The 12,986-nt window shown below is 40.7% G+C and overlaps 1 protein-coding gene across 1 annotated transcript in view; it reads left to right on the top strand.

Annotated features, from left to right (window-relative positions):
* Positions 1-12,986, top strand: part of LOC121862075 — a 132,555-nt gene that overhangs the window by 35,297 nt on the left and 84,272 nt on the right. Inside the window, exons 6-8 of the mRNA XM_042360013.1 lie at positions 805-1,032; positions 5,187-5,356; positions 9,054-9,226. Coding sequence (XP_042215947.1) covers positions 805-1,032; positions 5,187-5,356; positions 9,054-9,128 — 473 coding nt within the window. The 3' untranslated portion in view covers positions 9,129-9,226. The remainder of the gene's footprint in view (positions 1-804; positions 1,033-5,186; positions 5,357-9,053; positions 9,227-12,986) is intronic.

The raw sequence follows: 12,986 nt of genomic DNA, 5'->3' as shown, positions 1-12,986 counted from the left end.
TCTTGAGAAGGGGGCGGGACATCTTTTCTCAGCTGAAAAAAAATTCGCTATAATCATCCACCCTACATCCACCTCAAATGCTCTGAAAGCATTTTTAACCTTAGGCCAGTTATTATTCATTACTGTAATTAATACCCCAACACCACAACATCTAGAGTTTAAAGTCTTTTGTGTGTGAGGCATTGTGAGTTGGAGGAAGGGGGAGGCAGGGACGGAGGCTGACTGGTGTATGTTTTATCAGTGATAATATAAAATATTAAACTATCTAAAAAAATATACAGCTCCTCCCGACTTACGACCACCCGCACTTACAACCTGCCTCGGTCGTACCAAAATTTTGTCAAATTACATATTTTCGAGTCTCAACGTCAGTATACAGACAAGATTTTCATTTGTAATTCACTTTAAAATGGCTGGCAAGCTTAAAAGTGCAAGTTTTTTGGTGCTGAGAAGAAAAGGAGACACCCATTTTAGATTTTTTACGTATTATTTAATCATTTTCGACTTAAGACCATTTCAACTTACGACCTGGATTTGGGTCCCTAACCCCGTCGTAAGTCAGGAAGGAGCTGTATATATAATTTGACATCAAAATTACATGACAAACAGAATACTAAGGCAATTTTTTTCACCCAGACCTCTCCAGTGAGAGGGGGCTGGGAAGGCTTACACACATCCTGTACACAATCTGTCTCTCAAGTGCACTCTTGAACCATCATTTAATTCATACCTTTATTATTCGTATTTGTCATTATTACTTGTTTTCTTCCTCTGGGTTTTAATCCACAAGTTTAAATATTTCAGAACTACAGAGGCTGCACAACTATGAGAACCTACCAGACCTCTCCAAGCAGCTGTCATCTTCTGCTAACGAACTGAGTGACCGCTGGGCCGACCGCACCCCCTACGGACAGGTGCCCCCGTACGCCGAGGGGGGAGTGTGGCGTCACTACCACTCCTCCCCAAGTAAGCGTCTGATCGGCCGCAGGAAAGGGATCGAGTTTTACTATGGGAGCAAAGCTTGTCTGCCTGGTATGCTGGTGATGCTTACATCTTCCTTCCTATTAATAGACTAAAATACTTAACTGTGCTGCTCATCTATTATATAACTTAACATTTTGTTGAGCAATTGTCATCTTTAAGTCAAGTGCTGTTGAAGCTTAAGTTATAATACTGTATATATACCATATGTGTGTGTGTGGATCCCCCTGGATGGTGTGGTTCATTGTAACTAACTCACTATTAACCCACACAGGACACAGCCTTCTTCAGTGTCAAGATAATGTATTGGGTGAGGTGGACATTTGTCTCCCTCTCCAGTTAATTTATTTAGCTGCTCTATGGATAAAACCGATATATTTAAGCTGCCGTACACAGTAAACCCGTGATAACTTGTAATATATGGGGCCGGGGCTCTAACCAGGTATAACACAGCGGGGGTTCTCGGCTGTTCTGTCTGGTGACCTGTGTTAAATGACTACCAAATGGTAATGCAATTTTTTTTTTTTGTTTTTTTTAGTTTATATATTAGTGTTATTTTTATTTAATCTTCACATTTACTGGTGCAGTTTTATATTATTTTGTCCACATAGAATAACTTCTTCCACATACAAAATATCCTCTGGGTGACGTCACACAGTTGAGCCGGGCAGTCGTCGGGGGCGGCTCAACCGACCAAGTATTTTGCATGAGTTGTACACGCTACACCATTGAGTCACCACATCATGGAATATTGTGACTTATGTAAAAAATAATTTACAGTTGAATATTTTACTGCCATTTTGAGATATCAAATTCTGAGTTATTAAGAGTTTGCTACAGTTATACAATACAGGATGTACTTCCAAAGTCTGATCACCCAGAATCCATTGGTATCCAAAATATGAAATGATAAATCCCATCAAGTGTTACTCTCTTGTTTTTCTGGGTCAGCTTGGGTCACACATAAACAGACGCCATTGCCTAAAACACTCGTGTTGTTATTCAAATGATGAGATGCGAAGTTTAGAGTCGTGGGTTTGGGATTTTCTGGATTTGAGAGATTCATCTCGTCCCAGAAATTTCTCATTCCCGGAAGACTTCTGCACCAATTATTGAGGTTAATGAGGATATCAACAGTGGTGGGCACAGCTAAACGAAAAGTTAGCTTCGCTAACCGCTAATCCGCTAACTAAAAAGTTAACTTCGCTGACGCTAGATTGCTAAAAAAAATTAGCGGAAGCTAACGCTAACCGCTAACTTTTATTTTATGAATTTATCTTGTTTTTTTTTTGGGGGGGGGGTGGGGGCTCTAAAACCCTTAAAAACAGACCTAGAGCTGAAATTTTCATATGTTGTCTTGTAGCTTAGACATAGAGCTTTCCAAAAAGGTATAGCATGCCAAGATCAGATGATGATCAATGTGTACACAAAAAATTAAATGAATAAATGAAATTAAACATTAGTTTACATTCAAGTTTCAACAAACACTTTATAATCTTTATTTACTGTACGAAAAGACAAAAAGTATTAAGCGAATCCAAAAACTGTAGTACTGTATAGCACAGGTAGCAAATAGCATCATGCCAAGATCAGATGATGATCAACTTATCAAGGTGTACACTGTACACAATTTCACAAATAATTAATTTGCATTCTCATACAACCTATCGGCCTTATTCATTATTCATGTAAATATGCAATACCAAACACACACACATTATACCAGTGCATTTTTATATAACTTATTGTTGGTCTTAGTCATGTAAATAAACAGAAAACTCTAAACTTTAATGAAAAGAAAGTTTTTAGAAAATTTTGTTTGGCGCACACCTTGGATGACATCCTGGTTATGAACTTATGCAGTACTTAGCATAACCAAATATATTGACACAAAAAAATCCTTAATAAGTTAACAAATAAATGAGAAATGAAATTATACTTTAGTTTACAATTACATTCTATGATTCTTTCAACATATACTGACAGTCTTTATTTACTGTAAAAAAAAGTATTAAACTTTAATAATCGAAAAATTCCATTCATTCCGGCTGCAGTGGCTGGGCCTTCTCCATCGCATCGACGTGATGCTGGTTGCCCTTCATAAACATCAGTCTCTCAAAGTTGCCATCTGACAGGGTGGCTCTCTTGGCCCTCAAGATATCTTTGCACGTACTAACACGCAGTCAGCCAAGCGTGCCTGACTGGCTGTTGGAGACACGCGTCGCGGCGTCACACACTTACAACAGACAGAAACAAACATGTATAAATTTTGTTAGTGGACTTAAAGTTAGTGGAACTAAATTTAGCAGACCCAAAATGGTTTCCAAAGTTAGCGAAAACGCTAATCAGCTAACGAGAAAGTTATCTTCGCTAATTGGCGGTTAGCGGAGCCGTGCCCACCACTGACATCACGGACAGTAGGAATCTTACTGACACAGATTGCAGGTACCTGACCTGCATTCAGTTGCGCGACCATGCTACAGTAATTTGCAGCTCAAGTTAAGGTGGAAGCAGAATGGGATGTAATGTCATCTCACTACATAAACCGCTACTAGGTTATGTGGGTCTTGGCAGTGCATTTCTTAAACTTCACCACCACTGTCTGTGATCAGCAGGAATAACTCCATTACACAAGTGAAAATGTTTTTCGCGCCTAAATCGCCAGCGTGGTGTTTCGGAATCCTCTAAAATATCCATTAAACAGTAAATCTGTAGTGCGAGTCCTTGTATTAATGCTGGTGTGTATGTATGCATATACATCTTGTAATTATAGGTCTGTACATACAAAATCACAGCCATTGTAAGGATATGCTTCTCTGGGCCCCATCTTTTTTTTTTTTTTCTTTTTTTTTATAAACATCTCTGCACTATGAAGCCGCCCACCTCCACAGGCCGTGGTCTTAACAGTGCTACGAAAACTTGGAATTGCCAGCTATGTTGCCTTTTACTTGAAACAGTACTACTACACTGGACCCTCGCTTTATGCTCATCATTCACGTTTATACAGTGACTCTCTTTGTACCCACAATTCATTTTATGTGTAAAAGATTCCCTATTATGCATTCTGTAGAAGTTATGGCACACTAGTTTTATATTATATTATATTTATTGCTAAACCACATTAGAGTATTTTAATGATTTTTCTTCAACTTTTATACCATTAATGCTCCAGAAATAGTTGTGAAACGTGGCACAGTGTATGTGTGTCTACGGCGCTGTATGTGACGTCACAGGAGCCAGCTGGAGTGGTGAGTCAGCCACTCCACACCCATGCTCTTCTTGTCTTAATTTATAGTTTGATATTATCTTAGTTTCTAACCCACATTAGAGTTCTGTATTGTAATGATTTTTCCTCAACTTTTATTGCATTACTGTTGACTTTTAGTAGTTGTGGAAAATATCCTAATTTTCCCCATAAGATTAAGTATTGACTATATGCGGAATCCTATTATGCCGTGTTGTCGCAGAAGGCAATCATAGCATAAAGCGAGGGTCAGGTGTACTATTGCTACTACTGTACTGAAACTTTGTAAATTAGGGACTATTTGTATACCATATATTTGTAGTGCATTTTACACAGACTGTAAGTTATATATAAAGTAAATTGAAAGACCAGTTAATTAAGGTTAAAGGGGTGGGCACCATTGTTTAATTGCACTGCTTCCACCTGGCAACAGCATGGCTTGTTGAGACCTCCATAACTCACAGGAACCATTTGTAATAGTTAGCATGGTGTGGTAATTAACAAAACAGCATGTTTATCAAGACTAATGTAACAAATTACTCTTAGTTGTGTAGTTACTAAGAGAAAGGTTACTGAAGTTATCCCTGATGGGTGGCCGTGGTGGGACACTTGAGGTGGTCGTGGCATGTGGCTCACTAAGTCTTTATATTCCTGGGTTGGAAGACTTTTGGTATGAAGCTTGAGTTGTTGTTTGTTTTTACTGATAATGTAAGTGATTGTGTGTTTCAGACTGGAGATGTATAGCCATTAAATTGTTTACATATACTGTGTTACAACTGTCTCACACTGACTAGTTTTACATATACTGTGTTACAACTGTCTCACACTGACTAGTTTTACATAAACTGTGTTACAACTGTCTCACACTGACTAGTTTTCTTGGTTAATTTTAGTAAAGAAGTGTTAGTGGTAGAGAACTGAGGTAGTAAAACACCCCTGACTGCGTATTGTTTGCTTCTAGGGCTTTTAACAAGAGAGGGTAAGGATGTTGCTGTCGGTTCTATTCAGTTACTATTGCTGCTGTTAGCTCCAGTCCGGCGCAGGAAGCTGCACCTCCTGCTGCGCATGATGAGCAAGATGTCCAACAATGACAAGTTGAGCCTCGACCAGGAACAATCCACCCGAGCTCTGGTGAGTTACCTCCTGCTGAACCATCATATTGTGGTATAACCTTCACTTTACCTCCTGCTGAACCATCATATTGTGGTATAACCTTCACTTTACCTCCTGCTGAACCATCATATTGTTGTGTTATAACCTTCACTTTACCTCCTGCTGAACCATCATATTGTTGTGTTTTAACCTTCACTTTACCTCCTGCTGAACCATCATATTGTTGTGTTTTAACCTTCACTTTACCTCCTGCTGAACCATCATTTCCTACTGTAGTAGTTGGTAAGCCAAGTTTTCTGCTCGTGTGTGCTGTACAGCTCATTCTCCTTCAACGACTGTTTTAGTACATCTATTTTTACTTCAAAATTAGTCTTTCTCTCTTCTCTCTTTTTTTAGCCTTGTCAGCATGAACCTCACAGCTTGGGCTAAGTGAGGAAGAAAATGATGAGTTGTAGCATGAAAGTTTAGTGAGCAGGAAAGTGTAGTACTAGGTGGTGGTCTCCTGCTTGGTGGATGTGGGAAGAGAGAGAATACTTGTGTTTGGAGATACACTGAATGTGTTTGTGTGTGAGTGGTCAGGAAACGTGAACAGGATGCATTTGTGGACGAGTTGAATAGTACAGGTGAGGTAGAGTATTCAGGGAGTTCAGTACAGGCATTCCCCACTTTATGAAGGAGTTCTGTTCCTGAGAAACCTTTTGGAGATTGGACCAAATTTTCCCTGAGAGTTCAATTATAAAAACTGGCACCTTCCTATAAAAAGAACCCAGCCAACTCATATAGTGGTGATGTAGTGTGAGACCCAGCCAACACATATAGTGGTGATGTAGTGTGAGACCCAGCCAACACATATAGTGGTGATGTAGTGTGAGACCCAGCCAACACATATAGTGGTGATGCAGTGTGAGACCCAGCCAACACATATAGTGGTGATGTAGTGTGAGACCCAGCCACTTATAGTGGTGATGTAGTGCATAGCACATATAGTGGTGATGTAGTGTGAGACCCAGCCAACACATATAGTGGTGATGTAGTGTGAGACCCAGCCAACACATATAGTGGTGATGTAGTGTGAGACCCAGCCAACACATATAGTGGTGATGTAGTGTGAGACCCAGCCAACACATATAGTGGTGATGTAGTGTGAGACCCAGCCAACACATATAGTGGTGATGTAGTGTGAGACCCAGCCAACACATATAGTGGTGATGTAGTGTGAGACCCAGCCAACTCATATAGTGGTGATGTAGTGTGAGACCCAGCCAACACATATAGTGGTGATGTAGTGTGAGACCCAGCCAACACATATAGTGGTGATGTAGTGTGAGACCCAGCCAACACATATAGTGGTGATGTAGTGTGAGACCCAATAACACATATAGTGGTGATGTGGTGTGAGACCAGCCCAACACATATAGTGGTGATGTGGTGAGACCAGCCAACATATAGTGGTGATGTAGTGTGAGACCCAGCCAACTCATATAGTGGTGATGTAGTGTGAGACCCAGCCAACACATATAGTGGTGATGTAGTGTGAGACCCAGCCAACACATATAGTGGTGATGTAGTGTGAGACCCAGCCAACACATATAGTGGTGATGTAGTGTGAGACCCAGCCAACACATATAGTGGTGATGTAGTGTGAGACCCAGCCAACACATATAGTGGTGATGTAGTGTGAGACCCAGCCAACACATATAGTGGTGATGTAGTGTGAGACCCAGCCAACTCATATAGTGGTGATGTAGTGTGAGACCCAGCCAACACATATAGTGGTGATGTAGTGTGAGACCCAGCCAACACATATAGTGGTGATGCAGTGTGAGACCCAGCCAACACATATAGTGGTGATGTAGTGTGAGACCCAGCCAACACATATAGTGGTGATGTAGTGTGAGACCCAGCCAACTCATATAGTGGTGATGTAGTGTGAGACCCAGCCAACACATATAGTGGTGATGTAGTGTGAGACCCAGCCAACACATATAGTGGTGATGTAGTGTGAGACCCAGCCAACACATATAGTGGTGATGTAGTGTGAGACCCAGCCAACACATATAGTGGTGATGTAGTGTGAGACCCAGCCAACACATATAGTGGTGATGTAGTGTGAGACACAGCCAACACATATAGTGGTGATGTAGTGTGAGACCCAGCCAACACATAGAGTGGTGTTGTAGTGTGTGAGACCCAGCCACACATATATAGTGGTGATGTAGTGTGAGACCCAGCCAACACATATAGTGGTGATGTAGTGTGAGACCCAGCCAACACATATAGTGGTGATGTAGTGAGACCCAGCCAACACATAGTGGTGACATGTAGTGTGAGACCCACAACACACATATAGTGGATGTAGTGTGAGACCAGCCAACACATATAGTGGTGATGTAGTGTGAGACCCAGTCAACACATATAGTGGTGATGTAGTGTGAGACCCAGCCAACACATATAGTGGTGAGATGTAGTGTGAGACCCAGCCAACACATATAGTGGTGGAGTGTAGGCAGGAGACCCAGCCACAATGCTATGGTGGTGTGATGTTAGCAGAGACCCAGCCAACTCATATAGTGTGATGTAGTGTGGAGACCCAGCCAACACATATAGTGGTGATGTAGGTGTGAGACCCAGCCAACACATTATAGTGGTGATGTAGTGAGACCCACAACACATATAGTGGTGATGTAGTGTGAGACCCAGCCAACACATATAGTGGTGATGTAGTGAGACCCAGCCAACACATATAGTGGTGATGTAGTGTGGAGACCCAGCCAACACATATAGTGGTGATGTAGTGTGAGACCCAGCCAACACATATAGTGGTGATGTAGTGTGAGACCCAGTCAACACATATAGGTGGTGATGTGTGAGACTCCAGCCAACACATATAGTGGTGATGTAGTAGAGACCCAGCCAACACATATAGTGGTGATGTAGTGAGACTCAGCTGTCACATATGGTGGCAGTGATGTAGTGTGAGACCCAGCCAACTCATATAGTGGTGATGTAGTGTGAGACCCAGCCAACATGATATAGTGGTGATGTAGTGTGAGACCCAGCCAACACATATAGTGGCATGTAGGGAGACTCCAGCCAACACACATATGGGTGGTGATGTAGTGTGAGACCCAGCCAACACACAGGTGTGGTGATGGAAGTGTGAGACCCAGCCAACACATATAGTGGTGATGCAGTGTGAGACCCAGCCAACACATATAGTGGTGATGTAGTGTGAGACCCAGCCAACACATATAGTGGTGATGTAGTGTGAGACCCAGCCAACACATATGGTAGTGATGCATCAACATTAAGTTTACTGCACTTCTCATATAAACATTTTGACATATTTTACATTCATGAGGTTTTATCTACAGAACAAATGCTGAACTTATCCATTTAACATTTATTCTTGTTACTGACATCAGACCAGACTGGGATACTAAACACTTCAGTCTTCTCACAGTAAAATAAATAAAGATGAAGAAAAAATTTAAATTATTCATTTGTTAAACATTATTTGCATAGTATATGTTCAGGATAATGTTTCTCTTTGTGATATTCTTACTTCATAATTGTGCATATGACTTGTGGCATAGATGGGGCAGGTAAGGGATAGAAGGACCTGTTTCTCTTCCTCATATTGGTTTATCTTCACTCATATGTATTATGTTAGGTGAAGGTCCCCAGCAGCCATGTAATGTAGGTCACCCGACAGGTACTGAACACCTTCACACGCAGCATCCTCCTGTGTACGAGAAGTGGACTACTGAAGTGTTGTCGCTCCGCATAGTCTCCTTCCTCATGGATAACCACGAAGAAATATTACGGCCTCCGCAAGATCTCGCCGTCCTTGTCCACCGCAGACTCTCGCAGATACAGCGGAGTCAGGTAAGCGTTATTTTAGATGTCCGTAGAACGAGTCTGCAGACCATTGAGATGAACATTATTCTCCCCCAAACACCGTTGCATGATGAACACTGAACCTGAGACAGTTCTCTAGTACACTGTACACTTGTCTCCTGCAAATGTTGTCTCACTATATAATGTACAGTATTACTTCAACAAATGTTACCCTCTCCTATTATGTTGGTTTTACATAACACTTGTTCACACACACACACACACACACACACACACACACACACAACACACACACACACACACACACACTCTCTCACACACACACACACACACCTCACACACACACACACACACACACACACACACACACACACACACTCCACACACACTCTCTCCACACACTCACACACACACTCTCTCTCACACACACACACACACACTCACACACACACACACACACACACACACACACCACACACACACACAACTCTCACACACACACACACACACGGGAAATGCCATACATGTGTAAATGGTATAAAAATAAATTAATTGCAAGTATTTTTTTATAACAGCTGGCTCCATTTATCCTCTTGATATATAATTTCCCGGGTCAAAACCAGTGTCTGTCTGTCTCTGTAGCTGTCAGGGAACTACAAACTCTTCTTCTTTATCATCTTAACCATCACTATTTAACGGCCATTTTCCACACCATCACGGGTCAGTTCTGTGTTGTGTCTCTTCTCTCAGTTCATTGCTGTCTCTTACATCTGTGCCTGTTGTAATATAGTGGTGGATGGTACGATACGTGGAGGAGGGATGCAACAGACACCCTCGAATCAACAGTGTGTGTGTGTGTGTGTTATTGGAATACAGAGAAAATGTATTTTGTAATTTGTTTAATAATTTCTCCTTATCAATCCCTTTGTTGCACTTTATTTGCTGTATCTCATTTATGCAGTACATGTTTGAGGACTATATATATACACCTGTATACTGTTTGTATTGTACATTAGATCCTGTTGTTAATAATATATGTTTTACTAATGGGAATTTTCACATCATAGTTTTAAATTTCAGACACTAATATTCTGATTTCTGGACTGAAAAATCTCTGTTCAAGTATTTTAAAACTCTTAAGTGAAATATACAGTAGAGAGAGATGCCAGGTTTTGAAGAGTCATGAACACATGCACCAAACCCACAAGACATACTGTGGGAGTGTAGAGACTACCTCAGTTTAGAGCTTTTACAGAATTTGGCAAAATATTTATTATTACATAAGACCAAATGTGTTGTCCTGGCAAACAGTGTGTCATCATCCCTTTACTTATATAAAATACTTAATGAGTCTCACTTAAGTACTGTACTGTACAAAATTTCCAGGAACCAGAATCTGAACGGCACACAGGGTGTATAGCCTATACTGTAGTGTAGTGTAGCTGTCCTGGTAATGCCTCATGCAGGTAGAGGTGCATGCTTACCATGCTTTCTTTGCATGCTCAAACACTCATTTTGTTCGTGGAACATTTTTGTAAACACTTTTTGGGGTGAAACGAAGCAATAGTTTTAGGTTTCAGTATTTGATGTGGTGCCTTCGGGTATGTCTGGCTGCATTAATTGTTATCATACGACTCCTTATGCACACTGTACCTTATAGTATTTTAATTTATTAGTTGATATTTGTTTTATGTGTAACTGTTAATGTACTTTGTGAGGGTGTTCTCATCCGTAGTTGTAGACAAGGCAGTGACCTTATTACTTTGAAGTTACAACAAGTTACAGTGTGGTGTTCCTCCCTAAGGTAAACAAGTTACAGTGTGGTGTTCCTCACTCAGGTACAACAAGTTACAGTGTGGTGTTCCTCACCTAAGGTACAACAAGTTACAGTGTGGTGCCTCACTAAGGTACAACAAGTTACAGTGTGGTGTTCCTCACCTAAGGTACAACAAGTTACAGTGTGGTGTTCCACCCTAGGTACAACAAGTTACAGTGTGGTGTTCCTCACTTTACTATCATGTCCATCTGTCCTCCTCTATTTTTATTTATTTGTATTTTTCTGGGAAGGTGAGGCACATATCTGCCTCAATATTATTACCTTCTTATTTACTGTACTATATTGTGCTGTACTGTACTGTATTATATTGTGCTGTATTGTGCTGTACTATGCATATTATGTGTATGCTGTACTGTACTGTATATTATGCTGTACTGTACTGTATTGTATTGTGCTGTACTATATGTATTGTATTGTACAGTACTGTACTGTATTGCATTGTGTTGTACTGTATTGTGTGTAAAGTGTTGTACGTTACTGTATTGTGCTGTGCTGTAAAGTGTTTATGCGTTACTGTATTGTGCTGTGCTGTAAACTGTTGTCGTTACTGTATTGTGCTGTGCTGTAAAGTGTTGTACGTTACTGTATTGTGCTGTACTGTATTGTACTGTACTGTGCTGTGTTGTCTGTACTGTACTGTGTTGTACAATATTGTGCTGTGTTGTACTGTACTGTGTGTGCTGTGCTGTACAGTACTGTAAGTACAGTTACAGTGCAACCTGTATGTACAATCATTATGTACAGTACATTACAGCACTGTACTGTACTGTGCTTAATAGTCAGGCAGAAGAGAATGTGTCTTATATCAAACACATCTTTAGTTTGGGTTAAAACCAGTGGTTCATACATGATTACAATGGCCTATTATTCCAGAGTTAATGATATATTTTATCTTTATTACAACTTGACAAGCTGCCAGATGTTTAATGGTCAAGGAACTGTTTATGTCATTAGATGTTTTGTGGCTTCATGTTGGAGGAGACTTGGGTGCTGTAATGCCCCCAAGACAGGCTGACCCTTGGCGGCGATGAGTCACAGTGGTTCAGATCTCTCATATTTACCTTGAACCTAGAATTGGGCTTGAGAGGCACAAATTATGCTTGATGCTAGAGCAGCTTGCACAGTAAACTGTATTCTTCTCATATGTCATAAACCAGAAGCAGATAATTCTTTGGACAGCTCAGCTTGAGGAACTAAGTCATGCTTATTTCTAGTGTACTGTATAGCACTTAAGACTTTAGTGGTGTCATATACCTCCTTAAAACTTTGTTGATAAGATTGTTTCAGCCTTCAGGTGATTCAGGTGGTTTTAAAATTTGTTTCATTTGTCATCTATCCAATTACTGGTTCATCTGACATTTGTTTGTGACACTGACCTTACACTATGGCATATGTTTATAACTGGCGTCCTTTCAAATAGTATTTTATCCACACGGTTGCCTGACCCAAGAGGTAGGGATATACAGGCTCAGGCTGAATGTAGTGTTAAAGGAAGCCAAGTTGATTTTATTTTGAGAAAGAAGGAGTTGGTGGCCTGTTTAATGCTCCTATTGTGTCTGATGACCTTGTCCTCACCATTCTTGGGTTGTGTGTATGTATCAGTACTGTACAAGATACCCAGAAACCCTCCAGTTCTTTTGGGTTAGTGAAGAGTGGACCAGTCCTTCAGAGTCTTGTTCAGGTGGATAGGTCTGGTTTTATGGGAGAACATAAGGTTTGGATTGGTTAATTCTTAGAAGACGGATATATTTGTAATGCGCAGTCCATCAGGACGGGGTATACCTGACCTAAACATCACATGATATCTGCCACCCTTTAAAGCTTAAGAAATAAACATCCAGCTTGACCTAGCTAAGATAGATTATGTAAGTGCTGTAAACATCAGTTTAGACCTGTGCCACAAAGGTGGATGTTTCTCTCAACGAAAGTGGCATAACTCTTGTCAGGTGT

The sequence above is a fragment of the Homarus americanus genome, unplaced genomic scaffold (assembly GCF_018991925.1).
Source record: "Homarus americanus isolate GMGI-L3 unplaced genomic scaffold, GMGI_Hamer_2.0 scaffold25013, whole genome shotgun sequence".
NCBI lineage: Eukaryota > Metazoa > Arthropoda > Malacostraca > Decapoda > Nephropidae > Homarus > Homarus americanus.
This window is presented reverse-complemented; position numbering and strand designations above follow the sequence as displayed.